Source organism: Schistocerca piceifrons, chromosome X (assembly GCF_021461385.2).
Source record: "Schistocerca piceifrons isolate TAMUIC-IGC-003096 chromosome X, iqSchPice1.1, whole genome shotgun sequence".
NCBI lineage: Eukaryota > Metazoa > Arthropoda > Insecta > Orthoptera > Acrididae > Schistocerca > Schistocerca piceifrons.
In genome coordinates, this window is record NC_060149.1 from 125428588 (window position 1) to 125454891 (window position 26304).

Here is a 26304-nt window from a genome sequence, read left to right on the forward strand (position 1 = left end):
TACATACGGTAAGCCACACTGTGGCTGAACTTAAATTAGTGAATGGAATTTAAAACAGGATCTTAAAAACAGCTAGATTATCCCTAACATTAATTCAAACGGGTAGCTGTTAGGCTTTGGGGGTATTTTGGTCGTCCAGCTGACTCGCTTAGCAGCGTACATCGTTTGGTAAGAGAGTATTTCAACAAACAACTTTCAGGAGAACTTTGTTAACAATGCAAAGCAAACAATTTCAATCGATAAAACTGTGATGCAAGTTCGTAATAATGCTCAGCTCATCAGAGAGGAAGCGAACATGTAAATAGAACTCTTGTTCTAATTTGTAACACGACACATTTGGTTCGATAAAGTATAATTACATGGAATGTATTTAACGTACGAAAATGACTGCAATTTTATGTCAGTGATATAGCATTTCCACTGCTTTGAAGATACTGCTAACCATACGGACTTAATCGTAAGCAGTTATTACATTCAGTGAAAAATGCTAACTGTTAATTTTCCTCAAAATGTCAGGTCAGTGTGGCTGCAGGGCCCCTGATAGCACAGGGCTCATAGGGTGTTATAAATGTGTTTTGTGAATGAACTGCCTCTGCTTAACTGTTCTGTATCCCGCTCTAATGCCAGCTTGGTCTTTTCACACTGTCAATATCCTCTTCGCTCTGGAGTCTGTAGTACAGAGCTTTTATCCATTACAGAATTATTATATACTTCAGTTATGTGTTATATAACAGATTCTTTGTATCATCCACAAAATTTAGTCTTTGTGACATTACACGTCTCGAAACTGACCAACTTATTATATACAAATTACAGTTCTACTATCTTTCAATAACTAAATTTTAACATACAAGGTAGATCGCATGTCATAAACCTTGGATTCCCACTGTGTATTCTCGGCGGGGTCAGGGTTTTTCTCTGCTTCGTGATGACTGGGTGTTGTGTGATGTCCTTAGGTTGGATGCAGCGGGACTGTATACGAACAACCGAGGAACGATTGTGGGAGGTGTCCTCTAAGCGAATTCCAAATATTTTCAGTAGCATTTAAGTCTACCGAGTACTCTTCTCAAGGTATTTAAGAGATACTTATATGACGAAATATTGCGTCCACCAACTAAGTTCCATAGATCAAACATTGTCCTACATAATGAGGAAAATTTCGCCAGTGGCATCGGAAACAAAAACAGAAAAGACGCAGCTACCGTTCTACGGATACTGTCGAACTGTACCTGTAATGTAGGCGCTATCCATTGTAGATCAGTGACGCAGTCCTTGTGGGACACGGTAGGGAAAGAAACTGCTGTAGGGTACATACTTATTCCTTCTTTTGCTTTCTTCTTCCAGCTGCTTAGTCCTTTCTGTAAAATAAATTAATATTCCTTAATAAGGCTGAAAGTATTACTTAAGAAAATAACACAGAAACCCAGGTTGAACAGCTAATCTAGTAGATAAAACCAGTCATCATGCTGAGATGATTGTATAGCACTCATTGTTATTTATGCATCGTGCGTGTACGAAATGGACAAATATTTCAGCGAACAGTATTGATAATTAATTTCATTAACATGGTAGAGTAACGGGTGAAACAAAGGAACTAGAAAAATCATGCTCTTAAGTAAATAAATGAGTTATGCCAGTATACGCTTAGGAACTTCAGAAAGTAAGTTACACATGACGTCCCGCACCAAGACTACTGCTCAACGAAAGTGCGCATTGTCAGAAGAGAGTACATATTCCGGGTCTCCAGTAGAGACGGTTTTGCTGAGATGCGAATAATAGCTGCATCACAATGTGCAATTGAAATGACGCAGCAACTGGAAACGTACTCCAAAGCCCCGAGTATGGGCGCCCTTATGACCCCCCTATGCTTTTAAAACTGATATAAACCGGTGTGCCTAGAAACATCAGTACCAGTTAATTTACATAACAGCATCTGCGTCGCCTCATTTAATTAACACACGTGACTTTCGCAGAAATACGTTTTTAAAAATGGAGCCATGTCATTGCTCTTTTCTTTACATCACAGACGATAGTTCTTTGGTAGTCGTGTCGTGCTACATTTGTTAGCGATTCTCAAAGAAGATTCTCGACGTCAGTAGAGCCCCGACACAAACGGAGCGAGACGGTTCGTACAGCTGTTTATCGGGTTGTACTGCTGCGTGACCGTTTTTCGGCCTCCAACTACATCCTCACACTGTGACACTTCATGGAAACATGTCTGATTTGCAGTAGTGCTTGAGCACTTTACTACCAATGTGTTCTTGTGCTCTGCAGGAAGGGAAGCCGTTCCAACTACTGAGGGGACTCATGAAAGACAACATTCAGAAAGATTTTAGCGGTGGTGGGGAAGAACTGTAGATGTGTGTGGACTCTGAATGGGTACTATGTTGAAAGCGACCACTACTGCTTCAATATACCTGGTAAGGTTCCGATTTACACCATCCATCTTGTCTGTTTCCTGCCAGGTCTTGTACACAGGGTGTACATGGAGTGTAAGAACACGCGAGCAGTCTCACTTCTTATGTGTTGAAGTAGCAAAATAATGTATCTGCGGCAGATAAGAAATCTGGAGGATATAAAGTCACAGAAACAGTATCTACGAATTTAGGAAAATTGGAAATTTGTGGTAAGGTCTTATGGGACCAAACTGCTGAGGTCATCGGTCCCTAAGCTTACACACTACTTAATCTAACTTATACTAACTTACCCTAAGGACGACACACACACCCATGCCCGAGGGAGGACTCGAACCTCCGACGGGGGGGGGGGGGGGGGGGGGGGGGGGAGCCGCACGAACCGTGACAAGACGCGTTTAGACCGCGTGGGGTAGCCGCTACGAATCTAGCATCTGACTGTTTAAAACGTAAGCATTTCACCAGTGCTACGAACTAGTTTAAAGGTGTATGTAAGAAACACTTTGAAGTGCTTACTAAAGACGTTCTTTCCACTGCGCGCCACTCTGATGTATCAAGTTCTCCTTCTATCCGTCTTAGATTCTCCGTAAGGTCCCATATAACTATCTGTCCATTGGTAAGTCCGCCTACAAGTATGTCTGCGTTGTGCGGGCAGAATTTTAGGCACTGGACAGGTCGAGGACTAAGAAGAGTCAGCTGAAACAATAAAGAAAAACGACATATCACTTAATTTCACTGATATTATATTTTTTCTTCATGTTCATTCATATTTTGACAGTTTACGCTTTGTCTGAAATATATATTTTGTCAACCAGAACAATATCACCAATTCTATATCGGGTTAGATCAAAGAATGGCGAAGATGCTGATTTATGCCTCGTTAACAAACAGCAGATAGTGAAGATACAGAAGCTAGCAAGGGGTATCAGCGTAAACGACGAGACTGTACTTGCTGGCGTCATTAGTAACAATGGAAAATGAATGGGAGGCCTTACAGCTGTAACGAGGTGTCAAATAGTTGTATGTTCATCTCTCAGAACGTTCTTACAAGAATCCTGTGCGCTTTGCAAACTAGAGAAGGCGTTATGTGGCGCATCTGGGAGTATTGATCAATATGGAGTAAGACTCAAGGTTTCGTATCAAACCATTCATCACACTTGGTTGCAAACAGGGCTGTCTAGCAGGCGAGTAGTTCTTGTAACCGTCTTAAGCCAACGAAATCATCAGTTATGAGTGCAGTGGGCATGTGAACATAGAGACTGAATCATGAAACACTGGATCAAGTGAATTGGCTGAATTGTCTTTTCAGAATTATCCTTCAATACTATAAATTTTAATAGAGAAAAGTCTTTATTTTGGACTGTAATGTACACAATTTGCTCTAAGTTCCTTTAAATCTTGCTTGAGCACGGTTAAAGCGCATGATGTACAGAGACGCTAACTTTTGTGAACAAACAATCTGCTCCGCACATAAAATGGGTTTTCTGTCTCGTGTCCGCCCACTAGTATTGTATGTTTGCGTTGCGCGGGCAGAATTTTAGGCATTGGACAGGTCGCGGACTAAGAAGAGTCCGCTAAAGCAATACAGAAAACCGACATGTCACAAAATTTCACTGACACTACATTTTTTCTTCATCTTCATTGATATTTGGACAGGTTACTTTTTCTCTCAAATATATTTTGTTATTGGCCAAAACGATATCACCAATTCTATACCGAGAATGCAGATGTTCAGTACAGACAAGATTATGTTGACAAAGACAAACACACGAGGGAAAAGATGTACTGTTCAATTAATAGCAGAATTGTCAGCTTATTAAATGAAAGCTTACTCTAGCTTTATGATAGACCGCGTATGCCCCGCATTACAGGCCTATGCAGTAAAATATCCTATGCGATTGAACAGAATTTCTTCAAAAAATTATCCTGTGCCAGATAATAAAAGTATGCAAAGTAAACTACACTACTGGCCATTAAAACTGCTACACCAATAACAAAAGCAGATGATAAGCGGGTATTCATTGGACAAACATATTATACTAGAACTGACATGTCATTACATTTTCACGCAATTTGGGTTCATAGATCCTGAGAAATCAGTAGCCAGAACAACCACCTCTGGCCGTAATAACGGCCTTGATACGCCTGGGCATTGAGTCAAACAGAGCTTGGATGGCGCGTACAGGTACAGCTGCCCATGCAGCTTCAACACGATACCACAGTTCACCAAGAGTAGTGACTGGCGTATTGTGACGAGCCAGTTCTCGGCCACCATTGACCAGATGTTTTCAATTGGTGAGAGATATGGAGAATGTGCTGGCCAGGGCAGCAGTCGAACATTTTCTGTATCCAGAAAGGCCCGTACAGGACCTGCAACATGCGGTAGTGCATTATCCTGCTGAAATGTAGGGTTTCGCAGGGATCGAATGAAGGATAGAGCCACGGGTCGTAACACATCTGAAATGTAACGTCCACGGTTCAAAGTGCCGTCAATGCGAACAAGAGGTGACCGAGACGTGTAACCAATGGCACCACATACCATCACGCCGGGTGATACGCCAGTATGGCGATGACGAATACACGCTTCCAGTTTGCGTTCACCGCGATGTCGCCAAACACGGATGCGAACATCATGATGCTGTAAACAGAACCTGGATTCATCCGAAAAAATGACGTTTTGCCATTCGTGCACCCAGGTTCGTCGTTGAGTACACAATCGCAGGCGCTCCTGTCTGTGATGCAGCGTCAAGGGTAACCGCAGCCATGGTCTCCGAGCTGATAGTCCATGCTGCTGCAAACGTCGTCGAACTGTTCGTGCAGATGGTTGTTGTATTGCAAACGTCCTCATCTGTTGACTCAGGGATCGAGACGTGGCTGCACGTTCCGTTACAGCCATCCGGATAAGATGCCTGCCATCTCGACTGCTACTGATACGAGGCCGTTGGGATCCAGCACGACGTTCCGTATTACCCTCCTGAACCCACCGATTCCATATTCTGCTAACAGTCATTGGATCTCGACGAACGCGAGCAGCAATGTCGCGATACGATAAACCGCAATCGCGGTAGGCTACAATCCGATCTTTATCAAAGTCGGAAACGTGATGGTACGCATTTCTCCCCCTTAGACGAGGCATCACAACAACGTTTCAGCAGGTAACGCCGGTCAACTGCTGTTTGTGTATGAGAAATCGGTTGGAAACTTTCCTCATGTCAGCACGCTGCGGATGTCGCCACTGGTGCCAACCTTGTGTGTATGCTCTGAAAAGCTAATCATTTGCATATCACAGCATCTTCTTCTTGTCGGTTAAATTTCGCGTCTGTAGCACGTCATCTTCGTGGTGTAGCAATTTTAATGGCCAGTAGTGTAATTTTAACGTGATACGACAACATTGGACAATATTCTTATCGTGAAGGTAGTAACATCCATAGTCTGAAAGAGATATGGAAATGTTCCTTCAATAACGACTTCCAGCGTGTATTTAATCCAAGAAATCCGATGTTCTTCCCTTCACTTGTGACATCAAAACTGTTAGAGAGTAAAATTTCAACCGCAGCAGAATGGTTTGTGATAAAACGAATATATTTTGTTTTATTTACTTTGATAATTGGTCTGTTAGTAGTGAATCAGAAGCTGATTCCATCCAGTAAAGCAGTTATATGATTATTCAGTTTCTGGTTCCAAGTCTGTGATATCATTAAGAACCAACCAATTCAGTGATCGTGTTGTGTAGTAAGAATATGGCATGTGAGAGAAAAACTTACACCATCATAAAAAAATTAGAAGAAAGAATTAATGAGCGAAGTAGCTGAATATTAGACCATCGCTGTGAGTTGGTTTCGGATCATATCTTCTAGGAACGAAAAGACACAATATTGTATGCAATGACTGTGGCCATAATGTTTAAGAAATTTACTTCACATGTCTCATACAAAATAAAAATGCCTTTTATCTTCAACACAAGATTAACATTTACTCATCTCTTGGAACTTAATTTGTATTATTGATTTTAATCAAACATGTTTCATTTACGGTAATTGTTATAAGTATCTCCAGTGGCTACAACGAAATGAAAAAGATATAACTGTCTGCTTAATTATTTATTTTGAGATAAGTAGTGTCTCATAACAGAGCTTGTAGATTAACTTGATGTTTACTTTACTTACAACTACAGGATGTAGACTGAGCACTTAATATTATGTCTACTGTTTGTTTTGTGTGTCCATTGGCTCCTGAGTAGACACCCCAGGACTCAGACTTTTTTGATACTTCATTAGTGAGCTGCAAGTCACGACCTATCTGTTTACTGCAGTTGACCTTGCTGCTAGATTGATTGAGAGGTGATGAGAATTGTAGAGGGAGCCAGAGAAGTGGGATTGTTACGAAAGAGTTAATATGCTAATGTATTTCCATTTACCCTAAATAAATCGAGACTAGAGGATGAGGGATAGGTAAAAAATGTGCATGATTCCTTAGCCATTGCAGTCAAGCGTCGTAAAGAAAGGCAGTTTAAGAGACTTGCCTATAAAATTCTCATTACTGAGCTGAACTCATGTAATAAAATATTGTTAACAATGCATTGCTAGAAAGTTCCTTAATGGAGTAGAAGGAGTTGACACTAATAAGTCCATTAGGCTTCTCTTAAACTCTTCTTTATTCGGAGCTAAACTTGTTAAAGTCCCTAGTACGTTACTGCACATGCATGTTACTGGATAATGGGCAGCATCCTGGACTTTAACTCTTTTAAGTCGTATCATTTAATTAATATTTAAATATACTGAGAAGCATTAGTTATTGTACTCTGTTCTTCGAATAAATTATTGCATGGTGTTCTTTAACTCACACAACGAATAATTTATATTACATATTTTGGTACTAAAAAATTAACTTAGCTTGAGAAGTTATCCCAAAATATTATAGGAATAAAAATAAGTGAAGTATAACTAAAGTATAACAACTTTTTTTAATTTTCAAGTGAGTTATGTCTCACTAGTTTTGCTAGGTAAATAAAGATTTGCGAAGTTCTTTCAGCAGTTTTGCGGTACGGTCTTCTCAACTAATTTACTGAAATTATTAAGAAGCATAACCTCAATAATGAAATACTGCGAACCTCTTCATCTGTTTATACTTACACTCTTCTGGCACTAGCAACTTTTTTATTTGCAAGTCTTCATACAGTTTGTGTATATTGAGTGTAAATCTCTTTTGGGTTCTAAACTAAGTATAGTGAATTTTTCATGGTTTAATGACACACATTTAGGCCGGGAAAACACTTGGCGTTTTTGTCCGATCGAAATTTTTATCGTCACTGCTCTAAAATAAATGTAGCGTTACACTCTGAACGGTAAAAATACCGATGCCACATCAGTCGATCACTGACCACTGTGCAACAAGTGTCTATTTAATTGTCGTTTTATCATATTATAAATAGTGTTGTGTACAACATGAATAGAGAACAACTTCTTGCATTATTGTTATATCGTCAATTGAAGAGGAAGCGAAAAAATAGACTTATGTGGGTTCATCCGATTAATGAAAGGAGAGAGGAAGTTGGAGCCTTCTACACTTTGTTTCCCGAGTTAAGAAACGATGAAGAAACGTTTTTCAGTTATTTTAGGGTGTCAGTATCGTCATTCGACGAACTGCACAATCTGCTGAAAAATCATATACAACAGAAAAATACTAGTCTGAGGAATTGTATTCAACCGGTGGAAATGCTCGTAACAACTTTAAGGTAAGTAAAATTGAGAGTTGGGAATTAATTCACCATACAATTTTAGATTAAAAGGCCTTCTATTTCTGTACAGAAGAAGCTACAGCATTTTATTGCATGTGTTGACAATATTTGATCATTACGAATTACAATTCAGCAAAATCAGTAGCGTTCGTTGAAGATAGTGAAGTTACTGATGGGCTGAGAGATTGAATATTATCATCCCTGATCATTTGAGCACAATTTTTAGTAATTCTGAGCAGCTGTCAATACGTGTAGAACTTACAAAGTAATATTTCACAAAAAAAGGAGCTGCTGTGTTGTCGTATGTCCGTTCTTCACTCGTCATGGATGTGTAAGTGAGGAGTTTCAATGAAGTGATTAAAACACAGGGGAATTTAACAGCTGCTGGCAAAGATCTTAAAACCTGCTAACGGTTGCTAACGGTATTGGACTACTGTGCTAACCCTTGCAAAGGATGTTCGTTTCTTGTTGTTCCGCAAACTGCTCACATTTCGTTATCGATCAGTTATAAGAGTCTCACCTTCAGTCAGTGCAGCAGAATCCTAAGTTTCAAATGCTGCAAAGAGATAGGTGTGCATGTTAAACCGCTCGTTAGAAGTGCGAATAATGTGAATGCCATTTATAATTAGCGTCTACGGGTGAAGCTATAATCCCCTCTGGCTGCTGAAAAGTTAAAAGAATATTTGTCCCATGCCCTTCCCCACCTACCCTTATCTATCTTACAAGAAGGTATTCAATCGCCATCACCAGAATGCGATTAACTTGCTCATACTAGCTACCTCATCTTTATGAAATTTTAGAATGATACAACTGATAATTATGTGATGCATAAAGCTGAGCTGCAAACAAACGAAAGTATACAAGAATTTAAAAAGAGTGTATGTCTCCCAACCTACTACCATTGGCAGCTTGCCATCCACATCTGCTCTGGAATATATTATACTCGTGTCTATAAGTTAAAGTATCATTGACATACAACAAATAACATGAGGTTTGAGTATAATGTCTGTTTTGACAACATTGTGACAACTGACAGAGTGACAGAGATGCATAATCAGTGTCAGTTAGACCATCAGTGAGAGAAGACCTGCGTTCCTGCTGCAGATAAAGGCGAGTACATCGTTTGTTTAAGAATTATATTTACGAGCTTCAGGCAGGAGCGACCTGGATGAATACTAGTTAAGTCTTTTTAAAAATATTTATTGTGTGTTTGCGTGCTTGCTAGACACAATCTTTCGTTTTAACAGCAGTGTAGTGTAAAGTACCCCCACTTGTATTGACGTTTATATTGCCCCTCATATCGCACAGTTCTTTGTTTTTCTTTTTTTTTTTCTTTTTTGGTTAGACCACATCAGTGTCATTTTGAGCGTCAGTGAGAGAGGACCCGCCTTCAGGCTGCAGATAAAAGCGGCGAGTACACACTTAGTTTGCAAATAACATTTACAAGTGCTGTGAGTTGACACAGCTTCCCATAAGAGATGACTTATTTTAAATTTCGTTAGTGTTCTTTAGCTTCAACTCTTATATTTCGTTCATGTCTGTGTATTTATCAGGCTGTCTTGAGTATGGATAGGAACTATGACTGCTGTGTTCAGATGCGAGCTGAGTTGCTGACCCTTTGCTCACAGCCCCAGGTGGCATTGGCTTCAGCCATGCAGCTTAAGACTGTTGTCAAGGGTCATCGCTGTGGGGGGCCAGATGGGGTGATCCTAAGGACGTCCAGCATGGCTCAAGTGCTCCCCACCCTGTCCATTTCTGTGGCCGCACCGTGTACTGCCCGAACTGAGGTTGGTCCTTCACCCATGGTCTGGTGAGAGGTAGTTCCGAGGTGTAGCTGGCAGCAAAAGATTTCCCAAAGAAATAAGACCGGTTGGTCTGACGAACAGGTTTCGGGCACTATCTGTGGCTGACGAAGTCCTTGGGCCACATGAAGTCGCTCGCCCTCTACCAGAGGAATCCCCTTGGCCTGCAAGGTCTGGGCACTCACAGAGGATGGGATTTCTGGTAGTTGCAAACTCTAACGTTAGGTTCGTAGTGGTGCCCCTTAGGGATATAGCGGGGAAGGAATCCAATGTGCACTCTGTGTGCATAATAGGAGGATTCATTCCATATGTGAAATGGGTGCTTCTGGATGCCATGAAGAGCACAGGGTGCCAACTGCAGCTGGTGTCTCATGCTGGTACTAACGATATGTGCCACTCTGGATCAGAAGAGATTCTCCCTGGTTTTGGGCAGCTAGATGAAGTAGTAAAGACTGTCAGTCTTACTTGCAAGATGAAGGCAGAGTTCACCATCTGGAGTATCGTTGGCAGAACCAACTGCGGTCCTTTGGTACAGATCTGAGGGGAGGGTCTGAATCAGAGGCTCAGACGTTCTGTGATGGTATAGGTTGTAGATTCCTCGACTTGCACCATAAGGGGGGGGGGGGGTCCACTATACACAGGAAGCCGCTACATAGGAGAGGGGTCTGGTAGGGGGGGGGGGGGGCTGGGCAGCTTTTTAGGTTAGAGGATCTTGGGAATGTGCAGAAAGGGCTTCAGTTTCAAACGGTGCGGGATGAACAAAGGAACAGGGTGGATATAGGAACGTTCAATATTGTAATTGTAAACTGTCGTAGCTGTCTTGGAAAAGAACCAGAGGTCCAAGCGCTAATAGAAAGTACTGAATCTCAAATCGTTGTAGGTATGGAACGCTGGCTAAAACCGGAAATAAGTTCAGCAGAAATTTTTACAAAGGACCTAACCTAGCTCAGAAAGGCTAAATACACTTGGTGATGGAGGGTTTTTTGCTGTTGGAGGTAGTTTACCTTGTAATGAAATTGAAGTAGATAGTTCGGGTCAGTTAGTATAGGTAGAGGTTATACCTGACAACCAGAATAAATTAATAATTGGTTCCTGTAACCGACCCCCCGACTCAGATGATACAGAAATTGAGTGTCAAATAGGAACCCCACTCATACGATTGTAGTTGGTGGTGACTTCAATCTACCCTAGATATGTTGGACAAAATACATGTTTAAAGTCGGTGGTAGGCATAAAACGTCGTCCGAAATCGCACTGAATGCCTCCTCAGAAAATTATTTTGAACAGCTGGTGCAGGAACCCAATTGAAGTGTAAATGTTTGTAAAAACATACTTGAACTCTTAGCAACAAATAATCCTGATCAAATAAGGATCATGACAGATACAGGGAGTAGTGACCACAAGGTTCATGTAGCTAGAGTGAATACTGTAACATCCAAACCCACCAAAAATAACCGCTACATAGATCTATTCAAAAAAGCAGATAAAATACACTTGACATTTTTCTAAGAGACAGTCTCCGCTCCTTCGAGTCTGACTAACAACAAGTAAGCGTTTTAAATTCAAAGGAATAGTACTGACGGCAGCTGAGGGATATAAACTAAATAAATTAATGAGATGGTATTGATCCCCCATGATACACAAACGGGTTAGAACACAAGTGACGAAGTAGCGAAAACAGCATGCCAGATTTAAAATAACGCAAATCCCCACGATTGGCGAAGTATTACAGAAGTTCGAAATTTAGGACGAACTTCAACGTGCTATGCTTTTAAGGGGGAATGTAATGGATTTTGGCCCAAGAAATCGTTTTTTAAAAAATATTATTTTCTTGATATACACAGTTTAATCTATGTTGTGTGTGAATTTTATCGTGACAGCAGCTTTAGAAATGCTCTTAAATTGTTAAAAAGATTAACTCTGCACTGGCGGCTACTCCCACCTCTTCCGACATTTGGGAAACTGCTTGCTTCAGCGGAGTTTTTGTCAGTGTGAAGGCTATTTTCTTCCGATGTCTTTGACTGACATCTATATCTCTGCCTGACATCAATATCTATGCCTGAAAAATTTCTTGCATGTGGTTTATTTACGTTTTGACGATATTAACACATATTCGTAGGTGGAAGGTTGAATTCGCAGACCTTTACGTGGAAGTTTTATGCATAATGGGTGGCGGAAAAACTGTGTTTAGGAAACGGAGGTTTCGTGGAAATCGGTTTACCAACAAATGAGAGGAAGCAGCTCGAAATGAAGAACACAAGCTCTCAGCTTCAGCGTCGAAACTTGGGACAGGAGAATTGTACAGATGCGTGAATGATGTTAATATGGATTCTACTGGATTCAGACTTTTTGATTTAGAGCTTCTCTGCCAGGCGATAAGGTTTTCACGTTCATGTGTTAGCTGTAAAAATACAGGATGGATTATTGTTGTTGAAGAAAAAAGAGTGGGAATAGCTTGTGATTTTAAATTAGTTTGCAATTCGCGTGGCTATGAATTTTCATATTCCTCCTCCAAAAAAACTGATACTGGCACCTATGAAAGCAATTTTAGGTTAGCATATGCTCTGAGATGCCTTGGACAGGGCAGGGAAGGAGGTAATTTATTGTGTGGTTTTCTGAACATGCCTCCACCTTGTGCAAGATTTGAAAAAATTAATAAAGAAATGTCTGATGCTTTATGCGATACTGCCAAAGTTTCTGTGAATAACGCAGTGGAGGAATTGGTGGAAATAACCCAAAAAGAAATAGATCCTGGGGTAGATATTCATGACAAATGTTACTAACCTGTGTGTGTCTTTAGATGGGACCTGGATGAAAAGGGGTCACACATCTCCGTATGGAGTTACATCTGTTATTGGTATTGACTCAGGTAAAGTTTTAGATGTAGAAATTATGTCTAAATACTGCCACCAGTGTGCAACAAGGAAAATGTCGAACAATGAAGACAGCGAGAAACTGTGGCAAGAAAAGCATGCAGTAACATGCTCTAAAAATTATAGTGGCTGAAGTGTGAGCATGGAGGATGCTGCAGTTGTGAGAATGTTCTCCAGATCTGAGGACCAGTGTGGTGTTACATATACTAAATACCTTGGTGACGGGGACTCCTCGTCGTTCAAAGCTGTAACAGATAAAAATCCGTACAATACAACAATAGAGAAGTTGGAATGTGTTAGTCACATGCAAAAGATACTTGGTGGTAGGCTTCGTCGTTTGGTGAAAGAGAAGAAAGGTGAAGTACTTGAGGATGGGAAACCACTAGGAGGAAAAGGCAGGCTTACTCTGAAAGAAATTGATTCTCTTCAGTTATTTTATGAGAGAGCTATCAGGAAAACCACAAATAATTTAGAGGCAATGACGCATGCTGTGTGGGCAATTTTTTCCACAAACTATCCACTGACCAAACACCAATGCACAATCTGTGTCCGAAAGACGACTGGTGTAAGTTTAACAACAGAAATGAGACGTATTCACATAAACACTCATTACCAGAACCTGTTATGAATGCAGTTAAGCCCACATCCAGGTTTCTCGTAAACTCTGATTTATTGAGAAGTGTCTCCATGGAAAGACACAAAATGCAAATGAAGGCCTCAATAATTTAATTTGGGTTAGATGCTCCAAAAAGGACATTCTGTGGACTTGAAGTACTCAAAATATGTGTCTATGATGCAGTTTTATGTTACAATAACGGAAATAATGGCAGAATTGAAATGCTGAAGAGATTTGGTATAGATCCTGGTGTGTTTACAACAAAAGTATTTTAGACCATCGACGAGAGCAGGATCAAGAAAACTAACAGATCAGTATCTTACCTGCAAATACAGGCCAGGCAGATTCGAAGAGGAGAGAAGAGAAACCTGGGGGATGTGTAGTATCAGTATGGAGGATTTTAAAACGGAGGTAAGCTTATTATATGTGGAAGTATCAGAAGAAAATCTTTGAAACTCTTTTTCTCTGTTTTACATTTTTTAAGTTATTGGAAGCCTTTTCTCAAAAAGTATATGTGTTGATGCTATGAAATTTTCAGGAACTGTTTGTAATGTATTTCTGTTTGTCTGGAACTAAAAAATACGAGATACTGCAATTACATTCTGATTTTTAGATTATTCTATGCAGAAAAAAAATTTTGGATGTGCAAAATTAAAAACTGTGTTAATGATACAATTTGTACCATAAATTAATAACTGTAGTTCAGTGGTCTTATAGCCTTCTCAGGACACTACATGTAATTTTAAGATTAATTGCATGATTAGAATTTGAGTTATGGCTTTTTATAAAAAGGACAATAAAACAATTAAAAATTCAAATTTCTGGCAAAATATTAATCCTGCATATTTTATTATATTTTTCCGTTAAAACACAGCTCTTTTGCTTTACACATGCAAAATTTTCGATTTGTACATTAATAAATATGGTTGCAATGTTTTTTTAAATAAATGTTTACATTTTCCGTTACATCCCACTTTAATAGTTTTCTCAAAGAAACTCTGACTCGAAATCCAGCAGAAAAGCCAAAGAGGTCCTGATCATATGTTAAATACACCAGAGGCAAGACGCAATCAATATCTTCACTGTGCGATAACAATGGTGATGTAACTGATGACAGTACCACTAAAGCAGAATTACGAAACGCGGTTTCCCGAAATTCCTTCTCAAATGAAGATGAAGTAAATGTTCAAGAATTCGAAACAAAGAACATCTGATAAACAAGATTAACTTAGAAGAAGACATCCTCAGTGTAGCGAAGTAGCTTAAAACACTTAAGAAAGGCATGGCTTCCGGTCCAGATTGTATACTAGTCAGGTTCCTTTCAGAGTATGTTGATACAGTATCTCCATACTTAGCAATCATGTACAGCCGCTTGCTCGTAGAAAGATCCGTACCAGGAAACTGTAAAGTTGCACAATTCAAACTAATACCCAAGAAGGGATACAGTAGTAACCCGCTGAATTACAGACCCATGTCACTCACGTCCGTTTGTAGTAGGATTTTGGAACATGTTTTGTGTTCGAAGGTTATGAGTCACCTCGAAGAACAGTCAACTTGGATTCGATATCGTTCTTGTGAAACACAACTAACTCTTTCTTCTCACGAAGTAATGAGTGCTGTATACAGGGGACATCAAATTGATTCCATATTTTTAGATTTCTGGAGGGCTTTTGACAGCGTTCCTCACAAGAGAATTCTAATTCAATTGGTTCCTATGGAGTGTCATCTCAGCTGTGTGACTGGTTTCGTGATATCTTGTCAGTAAGGTCACAGTTGGTAATAACTGACGGAGACATCTAGTAAAACAAAACTAATATCTGGCATTCTCCAAGGAACTGTTAGATGCCCTCACTTGTTCTTGATCTACATAAACGATTTAGGAGACCATGTGAGCAGTCCTCTCAGATTGTTTTTGCTGATGATGTGTCATTTACCGTCACGTAATGTCATCAGATAATAAAAACGGTGCAAGAAATGACAGTTGACTATAATCATGAAAAGTGTGAAGTCATCCACATGAACACTAAAATGAATCTTCTAAATTTCAGTTACACGATAAATTACGCGAATCTAAAGGCTGTAAACTCAACAAAATACGCATGGATTACAGTTACGAATAACTTAAACTGGAATGATCACATAGATAATGTTGTGAGGAAACCAAACCAAAGACTGCTATTTACTGGAAGAACACTTAGAAAATATAACAGGTTTGCTAAAGAGACTGCTAACTCTACGCTTGTCGTCCCTTTTCTGGAATACTGCTGTGCGGTGTGGGATCCGCACCAGATAGGACTGACGGAGGATACCGAAAAAGTTCAAAGAAGTGCAGCTCGTTTTGTATTATCGCGAAATAGGGGAGAGGGTGCCACGGATGTTGTTGTTGTGGTCTTTAGTCCAAAGACTGGTTTGATGCAGCCTTCCATGCTACTCTAACCTGTGCAAGCCTCTTCATCTCCGAGTAACTACTGCAAGCTACATCCTGCTGAACCTGCTTAGTGTATTCATCTCTTGGTCTCCCTCTACGATTTTTACGCTCCACAGTTCTCTATAGAACTAAATTTGGGATCCCTTGATGCCACAGAACGTGTCTTACCAACCGATACCTTCTTCTAGTCAAGTTGTGCCACAAATTCCTCTTCTTCCCAATTCTGTTCAGTACTTACTCATTATTTACGTGATCTACCCATTTAGTCTTCAGCATTCTTCCGTAGCACCACATTTCAAAAGCTTCTATTCTCTTCTTCTCTAAATTGTTTATAGTCCATGTTTCACATTCACACATGGTTACACTCCATACACAAACTGTTAGAAAAGACTTCCTGACACTTAAATCTGTACTCGGCGTTAACAAATGTCTCTTCTTCAGAATGGTTTTCTTTGCCACCGCCAGTCCACACTTTATATCATCTCTACTTCGATCATCCTCAGTTATTCTGCTGCCCAAATAGCAAAACTCATCAACTAATTTAAGTGCCTCATTTCTTAATCTAATCCCCTAAGCGTCATCTGATTTAATTCGACTACATTCCATTATCCTCGATTTGCTTTTGTTGATGTTCATCTTATACCCTCCTTTCAAGACACTGTCCATTCCGTTTAACTGCTCTTCCAAGTTCTTTGCTGTCTCTGACAGAATTACAATGTCATCGGCGAACCTCAAAGCTTTTATTTCTTCTCCATGGATTTTAATACCTACTCCGAATTTTTCTTTTGTTTCCTTCACTGCTTGCTCAGCATACAGATTGAATAACATCGGGGAGAGGCTACAGCCCTGTTTCACTCCCTTCCCAACCACTGCTTCCCTTTCATGTCCCTCGACTCTTATAACTGCCATCTGCTTTCTGTACAAATTGTAAATAGCTTTTCGCTCCCTGTATTTTACCCCTGCCACCTTCAGAATTTGAAAGAGAGTATTCCAGTCAACACTGTCAAAAGCTTTCTCTAAGTCTACAAATGCTAGAAACATAGGTTTGCCTTTCCTTAATCTTTCTTCTAAGATAAGTCGTAGGGTCAGTATTGCCTCACGTGTCCCAACATTTCTATGGAATCCAAACTGATCTTCCCCTAGGTCGGCTTCCACCAGTTTTTCCATTCGTCTGTAAAGAATTCGCGTTAGTATTTTGCAGCTGTGACTTATTAAACTGATAGTTCGGTAATTTTCACATCTGTCAACACCTGCTCTCTTTGGGATTGGAATTATTATATTCTTCTTGAAGTCTGAGGGAATTTCGCCCGTCTCATAGATCTTGCTCACCAGATTGTAGAGTTTTGTCAGGACTGGCTCTCCCAAGGCTGTCAGTATCTTATATCCTACTTTCAAGACACTGTCCATTCCGTTCAACTGTTCTTCCAAGTACTTTGCTGTCTCTGACAGAATTACAATGTATCGGCAAACCTCAATGTTTTTATTTCTTCTCCCCAGATTTTAATTTCTACTCCAAATTTATCTTTGGTTTGTTTTACTGCTTGTTCAGTATACAAATTGAATAACATCGGGGATAGGCTAGAACCCTGTCTCACTCCCTTCTCAACCATTGCTTCCCTTTCATGCCCCTCGACTCTTATAGCCTTATAATAACCTTCTTTCATGATTCTTAAACCAAGTGTTAGCGATGAATAAGTTATTATCTGTGCAAAATTCTTTCATTCTTCATATTCACATACTACTTTCCCCTCTCATTCCTCCCTATTCACACACTACTTTTCCTTCTCTTCCTTTTCCTACTGGGCCGCGCGGGGTAGCCGCGCGATCTAAGGCAACTTGGGCCGGCCGGAGTGGCCGTGCGGTTCTAGGCGCTACAGTCTGGAGTCGAGCGACCGCAACGGTCGCAGGTTCGAATCCTGCTTCGGGAATGGATGTGTGTGATGTCCTTAGGTTAGTTAGGTTTAATTAGTTCTTAAGTTCTAGGCGGGTATGGGTGTGTGTGTTGTCCATAGTGTTAGTTAGTTTAAGTTAGATTAAGTAGTGTGTAGGCTTAGGGACCGATGACCTCTGCAGTTTGGTCCCATAAGATCTTACCACAAATTTCCAAAAATTTCTTTTCCTACTATCGAATTCCAGTCCCCTATTACTATTAATTTCCGTCTCCCTTATCTATCTGAATGATTTCTTTTATCTAATTATACATTTATTCAGTCACTTCATCATTTTCGGAGATAGTTAGCATACAAACTTATACTACCATGGTAGTCGTGGACTTTGTGTCTATCTTGGGTACAATAATGCATTCACTATGGCGTTCGTGGTAGCTTATCCGCGTTCCTTTTTTTTCATTATTAAACCTATTCTTGCATTATCCCTATTTGTTTTTGTATTTATAACCCTGTTTTCATCTGACCAGAGGTCCCGTTTCTCTTGCCACCGAACTTCAGTAATTCCCATTATATCTAACTTTAACCTATCCATTTCCCTTTTTAAATTTTTTAGCCTACCTGCCCGATTAATGGATCTGACATTCCACGTTCCGATCCGTAGAACGCCAGTTTTGTTTCTCCTGACAACAATGTCCTCCTGAGTAGTCCCTACCCGGAGATCAGAATGGGGGACTGTTTTATCTCCGGAATATTTTACCCAAGAGGATCCCATCATCACGAGCTTGGACAAAAGGAGCAGGGAATTATTGGTGAAGCTCTATTATCAAAACAACCGTAATGCTGTAGCTGCGCTTAGATAATATCGCCGGCTGAAAGGAGTACTGAAGGGTCCTCTTTCTCCGTCTGCTGTGCGGAGCACGATGAAGAACTTCGAATCAACTGGAGACCTGGGCGTCGCTCCGGAAAGAGGCCGACGACCGGTTGCACGACAGGTGATTGATGAAATCGCTGTTGCTATGGCAGACAGTGCAGCGCGCAATTCCCGATCGTCAGGCAGTGCGCGTGCTGTGTCACGACAGTTGAACATCCTATGGTCCATTGTACGGAAGGTGCTTGGAACCATTCTGAAATGGTGTCCATACAAGATCCATATCGTACAGCAGCTTGCACCACAGGACGCACGACGACGTGTTGACTTCGCTCTACACTTTCTCGCAAGGACAGACGAAGCTCATTTTTCTCTGGCGGATGAGGTGATCGCTTGGAATTGCGAGTGTGGGGATCTTCACCTCCAGTCACTGTGTATGAAGTTCTTCCGTATGGTGAACGTGTCACCGTATGGCGTGGCTTCACGGCTACGTTAATCATTGACCCTTTCTTTTTTGAACAGGTCGGCGCTCAAGGACCAAAGACATGCAGTGTGACTGGCCAGCGTTACTGCGATATGCTTCGCCAGCATGTCATGCCCGCCCTACAGGAGAGAGGCGCACTCAACTCGACAGTTTTCACGCGGGATAGGGCCCCTCTGCACATCGCTCGTGAAGTTCAACTGCTTCTCCGAAACACATTTGGAAACGATCGAGTTATCAGATGATCGTTTCCAAATGCCTGGTCGGCACGATCGTCCTATCTCACTCCCTGTTATTTCTGGTTGTGGGGCTACCTGAAGGACAGGATTTACCAGGGGAACGTTCACACATGTGCTGATCTGAAGAGCAGCATATAAAGTAGCCAGCATACGTACGGACATCCTTCGTTCTTCTGCTGTGCAGACTATCATTCTACGCTTTAAGGCTATTCTGGACACTGATGGGCGCCATATTGAGCTCCTTTTGTAGCAGTATTGGTACCGGTATGTAATGGTATGACGTGCCGTAGCAGCACATTAAAAGTGTTTAAATGGAATTGATTTTGCTTTATTTCTCTCTCCCATGTCCTTGACATTAGTGCTACTAAGTTTGGTCCTCGTACGGTAATTAGTTTCCGTGTTATAACTTGTTAAACAGGGAAAGTTTAATTATAACCACCCGGTATACAGAGTGATTTCTTCCACCATGTACAAACTCTAGGGATTGATGGATGAGAGGATAAAGAGCAAAACAGATCTAATGAACTTATTTCTGCAAATGCATGGTTCCGTGCTAGAGACCACTTATTCAATCATACTTTGTTACAGAGATTGTAGTCTAATACGCGCTGTACCATGAAGCCACAGTTATAGTATGCCTGGTTTCCTCCTAGAGGGTGGTACTATTCCTCATACGTTGTGCCCTAGCGCTTTCTCCTGCCATAGTAATTGGTAATGTTGTGTACGATTCCCTCCTCTTGCTGACTCACCTCGTAGTGGAAGTGATACAGCGTTATACTCAATGGGACAGTATTCGAATCGAGAGCATGCCGACGGAAAGGCAAATGGCTACGGACTACGGGCTACAAGATTGTATCAGGAGACCTATCCCCGCTGACAACAACCACAACATTCAATGTTTGCAACAGTGTTTCGCCGTTTGACTGATACAGGGTCGTTTCAGGAAGCAGGAAATCACGAAGGACGTACCCGAAATGTTTGGACACCAGACTTGAAGGAAAATGTGATTAACACTGTGGAAGGTAACTTCCGTGCCAGTACCAGGCAGTTGGCCCACCAGTGCAGGGTAATTCAGACGACCGTGTGGAACGTTCTCCATGACAACTGTTACTACCTTTATCACTTACAGAGTATGCAGGGCTTACTAGCGATGGACTTTTCACATCGGGAGCAGTTTGTCACTGGTTTCTTCACCAGGCAACCACGATTCCAGGATTTGTGTCATCTTTCCGATTCACAAATGAGACCACCCTTACGCGGAGTGGTATCTTCATAACAGTCATCTGTGGGATAGTACGCAGAACCCCTTTGGTATGGTGACAGCGAATCATCAGCATCGGTGCAGCCGGAATGTGTGGGCAGGGATAAGTGGCCACCGTATTCTGGGACCAGTCTACCTTCCACGCCAGGCCGGAACTATCAGCGCTTCTTGCGGGTGACTTTGCTTCCCTTGCTGGAGGTAGTGCCATTGATGATTCAAAGGGTTATGTGGCTGCTACATGATGGTGCTCCAGCCCACTTCCCAATTAACGTATCTCAATCGCGTCTTCTTCCCTGGTCGATGGATCGGACGAGGGGGTCCAATTGCATGGCCAGCTCGTTCACCGGATTTCAACCCGTGCGATTTCTGGTTATGGGGCCATCTCAAAGGTATCGTGTATTCAGAGCCCATTCCAGATGTGGAGACACTGGAGCGGCGTATTCATGCTGCCTTTGATACTCTTCGGATGCAGCCTGGCCGATCTCAACATGTGAGACAGAACATGTTACGACGCGTCCACGCATGCGTTGAGGCACATGGAAAACATTTTCTCAACATATCCTGTAGCTGTGGCCGCATGGTACAGCGCATATTAGACCGCAACCATGCATTTACGGATGTATGTTCGTTAGGCCTTTCTTGTTCCGTATCCTCTCATCGATCGGTCCCTAGAGATTGGATACAGTGGAAAAAAATGACCCTGTATACATACACGGAGTATCAACATCAAACAAATAAATAACAATAATAGTAAGTGACGCAAAAAATCACCATTGTGGAACATCATTATTAGGACTAGGATTTTCATGACAGTGCATATATTTTACGCGAAGGTGACATGTTTCTTAAACACATACACTACTGGCCATTAAAATTGCTACACCACGAAGATGACGTGCTACAGACGCGAAATTTAACCGACAGGAAGAAGCTGCTGCGATATGCAAATGATTAGCTTTTCAGAGCATTCACACAAGGTTGGCGCCGATGGCGACACCTGCAACGTGCTGACACGAAGAAAGTTTCCAACCGATATATCATACACAAACAGCAGTTCGCCGGCATTGCCTGGTGAAACGTTGTTGTGATGCCTCGTGTAAGGAGGAGAAATGTGTACCATCACATTTCCGACTTTGATAAAGGTCGGATTGTAGCCTATCGCGATTGCGGTTTATCGTATCGCGAGATAGCTCTTCGCGTTGGTCGAGATCCAATGACTGTTAGCAGAATATGCAATCGGTGGGTTCAGGAGGGTAATACGGAACGCCATGCTGTATCCCAACGGCATCGTATCACAAGCAGTCGAGATGACAGGCATCTTATCCGCATGGCTGTAACGGATCGTGCAGCCACGTCTCGATCCCTGAGTCAACAGAGGGGACGTTTGCAACACAACAACCATCTGCACGATCAGTTCGACGACGTTTGCAGCAGCATGAACTATCAGCTCGGAGACCGTGGCTGCGGTTACCCTTGACGCTGCATCAAAGACAGGAGCGCCTGCGATTGTGTACTCAACGACGAACCTGGGTGCACGAATGGCAAAACGTCATTTTTTCGGATGAATCCAGGTTCTGTTTACAGCATCAAGATGGTCGCATCCGTGTTTGGCGACATCGCGGTGAACACACATTGGAAGCGTGTATTCGTCATCGCCATACTGGCGTATCAGCCCGCGTGATGGTATGGGGTGCCATTGGTTACATGTCTCGGTCACCTCTTATTCGCACTGACGGCACTTTGAACAGTGGACGTTACATTTCAGATGTGTTACGACCCGTGGCTCTATCCTTCATTCGATCCCTGCGAAACCATACATTTCAGCAGGATAAAGCACGATCGCATGTTGCAGGTCCTGTATGGGCCTTTCTGGATACAGAAAATGTTCGACTGCTGCCCTGGCGAGCACATTCTCCAGATCTCTCACCAATTGAAAACGTCTGGTCAATGGTGGCCGAGCAACTGGCTCGTCACAATACACCAGTCACTACTCTTGATGAACTATGGTATCGTGTTGAAGCTGCATGGGCAGCTGTACCTGTACACGCCATCCAAGCTCTGTTTGACTCAATGCCCACACGTATCAAGGCCGTTATTACGGCCAGAGGTGGTTGTTCTGGGTACTGATTTCTCAGTATCTATGCACCCAAAGTGCGTGAAAATGTAATGACATGCCAGTTCCAGTATAATATATTTGTCCAATGAATACCCGTTCATCATCTGCATTTATTCTTGGTGTAGCAATTTTTAATGGCCAGTAGTGTGTAAATACTTGCTATGAGAAAACTGCATGAATTATGGTAGTTCGTTAAGTAATAATTACACATATGCGGCCACAAAACTCTGACAGAACATATTATAGTAAGTAAATGTTCTATGCGTTATACTTCCACTCTTTAAAGAAATAAAGAACTCTTGTTTCTTCCGTGTTACATTTCTCAGAATTTCGCATATCCCTTTCTTTCCTGGAAAATGCTGAATGTCTACCTTCGTCCCATACTTCTTTTGAATTCACAATTTGGACTTCACCTTTACAGCCGGCCTTTGTGACCGTGCGGTTCTAGGCGCTTCAGTCTGGAACCGCGCGACCGCTGCGCTCGCAGGTTCGAGTCCTGCCTCGGGCATGGATGTGTGTGATGTCCTTAGGTTAGTTAGGTTTAATTAGTTCTAAGTTCTAGGGGACTGATGACCTCAGATGTTAAGTCCCATAGTGCTCAGAGCCATCTGAACCATTTGATCACCTTTACACAACAGTGGGTTTGTGTAGTCTATTGTTACTCTATGCGCAGATAGTTGCTTCAGTTATTCTGGTCCCTGGGCTGCGGAACGAGTGTCTCATTTTGTTATTCAATGTTGTTAAAGTCGGAAGTATGTTCTGTATACTACAGAAAAATGTGTAAAATGAAGCAAAGTATTCAAGAATGAGATTTTCACTCTGCAGCGGAGTGTGTGCTGATATGAAACTTCCTGGCAGATTAAAACTGTGTGCCGGACCGAGACTCGAACTCGGGACCTTTGCCTTTCGCGGGCAAGTGGTAGAGCACTTTCGAAGTATTCAAGTAAATTTACAACAGTTCATGTCTCAATATGGTGAGAAAGTATTTTCGACTGATGATGAAATACTGTTTTGTAAACTTTGGGACGTAAACTATCTATGGAATGTCAGTCAACGTTCAGTAGGATGTGGCAACAGAAAAACCCAAACGTGGAGTACAACGGACTGAAAAAGGAAAAACACTGTAGCAAATGCCCCTGTGGCAAAGGATACCTCGGCCAAAACTACGAAAAAAACACTGCAACAAATCAGACAACAGGTTGTAAATAACAAATATGGATGTAAAGAGATGTAGCCAGAGACTCTGTGGGAAGATATACTGCAGATGTCATAGTGAGAACTTTGGAAAAAGATGATCCAGGAGAAAAGTTTCTAACAAACCTTGAACTTTTAGAAAAACTATACTTTTTCTATCATTAGTAAATGATTCGACAGTTCTATGGGTGGTCCCGATGGCGTTGATGATGACGGTATACTACTCTCCCTAACGGTTGCTGCTCCTTATATGGTGAAAGCTGGCGATCCAATAAAAGCATCATAAAGTAAAATGGTGCAAATGACTTCATTAACTAACGCCTTACATAGTTGCAGAGTAGATATATAGTGATTTCAGTGCTATTGAAAAATTTATTGCATGTGTCAAAAACGTATTTGTGAAAACTGCTTCACGTGTTACAGCATTTAAATTGTGAGCTCCAAACATTTCCTTACCACCCTCTGCAATTTGACAAGATGGGGTCCTGAATTGACGCCTAAAACTATTACTGTCAGAACTACAACGTTGTGAAAAGCATCATTGATTCATTCGATAGCAGTGAACCCGCTCCAATTGGACTAGTCCAAGAATTAACGTCTAACTCTGTAATTTTAGGCAAACTTTCATACATAAAATCAAATTTTGCATTTACTCCTGCTGCCATAACTTCTTTGGAGCAACCAGAAGTGCACTAGTGAAACAGACCGAAAAGTTAAAAAAACTGAAAAAGTTGGAAAAAAATTGTGGTGAATTGGGAAATGAAGTGTCAAAGAAAGTGGAAATGGTGTTAGAAAGAAACGAAGCATATATTTTACACTGTGTTCCGTTTCTATTTCATTGGTCGAGAAACTGTCTATTAATCATTTACATTGAGAGGCAAATGATATTGTCTGTTTTACATGTGGTCCTCTTGTGTCAACTGAAGCAGAAGGTTTTCCAAAATGCAAGCCTTCTTCGGCTAACAACAGGCACTATTTTTTATTTGAAAATTTACACAAGGAATTCGTTTTATATTGCAACTCAGAGCTCATAAACTGAAGTAAAAATGAGAATGTTCTAAAAATCAGAAATTAATTACGTACTGATAATATTAATAAATAGCTTACAACAACATCAAATTTCGTAGTTTAGTTTGCTTATCTTGTCCATTTTATTCTAAGAATAAATGATTCATTATTATAAACTGACTTATTAATTTATTTTAAAACAGAAATTTTACTTAATTTTAATATTGTTCGGTCATACTTCCCATGTTATTGTGGATACTTTTGTAAATTTTCGGTCATAACAACATATTTTAATGCATATTATGATGATTTTTTTGCCCTAATCATTTTACTGTATGTTTTTTGCACCCTTTAGATCGTAATACACAATATGTGTCAATGCCAGCTTATATAAAGTGTGTAACATGGATAAGATTTGGAAAATTAGCCTGTGACTACGGAACGGTGTTTCTATTTTTATTACTGTTCTGTAAGGCTTTAGGTAGATTATATAAAAATAGGACTCAATTTAGAAACTAGTTTTTAAACTGAAAAACTTTTCCAGAAGTAGATATCGATGCTCACCACAACTTATTAGTTAGAAACGCAGAATAAAGGTGAAAAAACTACGGAAACGTTGGAAACTAAGGAGAAGTTGATACAACCAGAGATTGTTGCGAGTTTCAAGAGAGCATTAGGTAGCGAATGGCTGAAATAGCTGAATGATAAACAATAAAAGCTGAACAGGCTGATCAGAGAGACGAAATAGTGAAAGCAGCAGAGGAACAACTGGTCATACAGGCATGGCCTCGTAGGGATCTCTGAATAACACACAAGCTATAAAATGTTACTAATGAAAGGAGAAAATGTACAAATGGAGCTAATAAAAGCAGACAAACCAGAATATAAAATATGAGAACGATTGCAAGTTCAAATTTGAAAAGCAAGAATGTCTAGAGGAGAAATGTAAAGTTGTAGAAGCATGCATGAATACAGGACAGACCTCGCATATAGGAAAATTGAAGATACTGGAGGAGAAATGAGTAGCAACTGTATGAACATCAAGAGCTAGTGTGGGCATCCAGTACTAAGCAGAGAAGGGAAGGCCGAAAGTTGGAAGGAGGAGTATATAAAGGAAAGAAACCTGAAGATGGTAGTATGGAAAAGGAAGACGCAGTGGATGAACATAGGGTGAAGGATGCTATACAGCAAGACGAATTTGACAAAGTACTGAAAGGCCTAATTAGAAACAAGACACCTGAAGTAGACGATATTCACTCAGAATTATTACGATCCTTGGGAGAACCAATCATGACTAAATAGTTCCATCTGGTTTGTGGGATATATGACACAGGCGATATATTTTCAGAGTACAAGTAGAATGTAATAATCCTAGTAC

The 26304-nt window shown here is 41.0% G+C and overlaps 1 protein-coding gene across 1 annotated transcript in view; it reads right to left on the reverse strand.

Moving 5' to 3' along the window:
• The window catches only part of LOC124722210 (dynein axonemal intermediate chain 3-like), a gene marked incomplete at its 5' end in the record, with an annotated part of 287800 nt that overhangs the window by 154097 nt on the left and 107399 nt on the right, over positions 1 to 26304 (reverse strand). The window contains one exon of the mRNA XM_047247406.1: positions 2931 to 3110. Within this exon, the coding sequence (XP_047103362.1) occupies positions 2931 to 3110 (180 nt within the window). The remainder of the gene's footprint in view (positions 1 to 2930; positions 3111 to 26304) is intronic.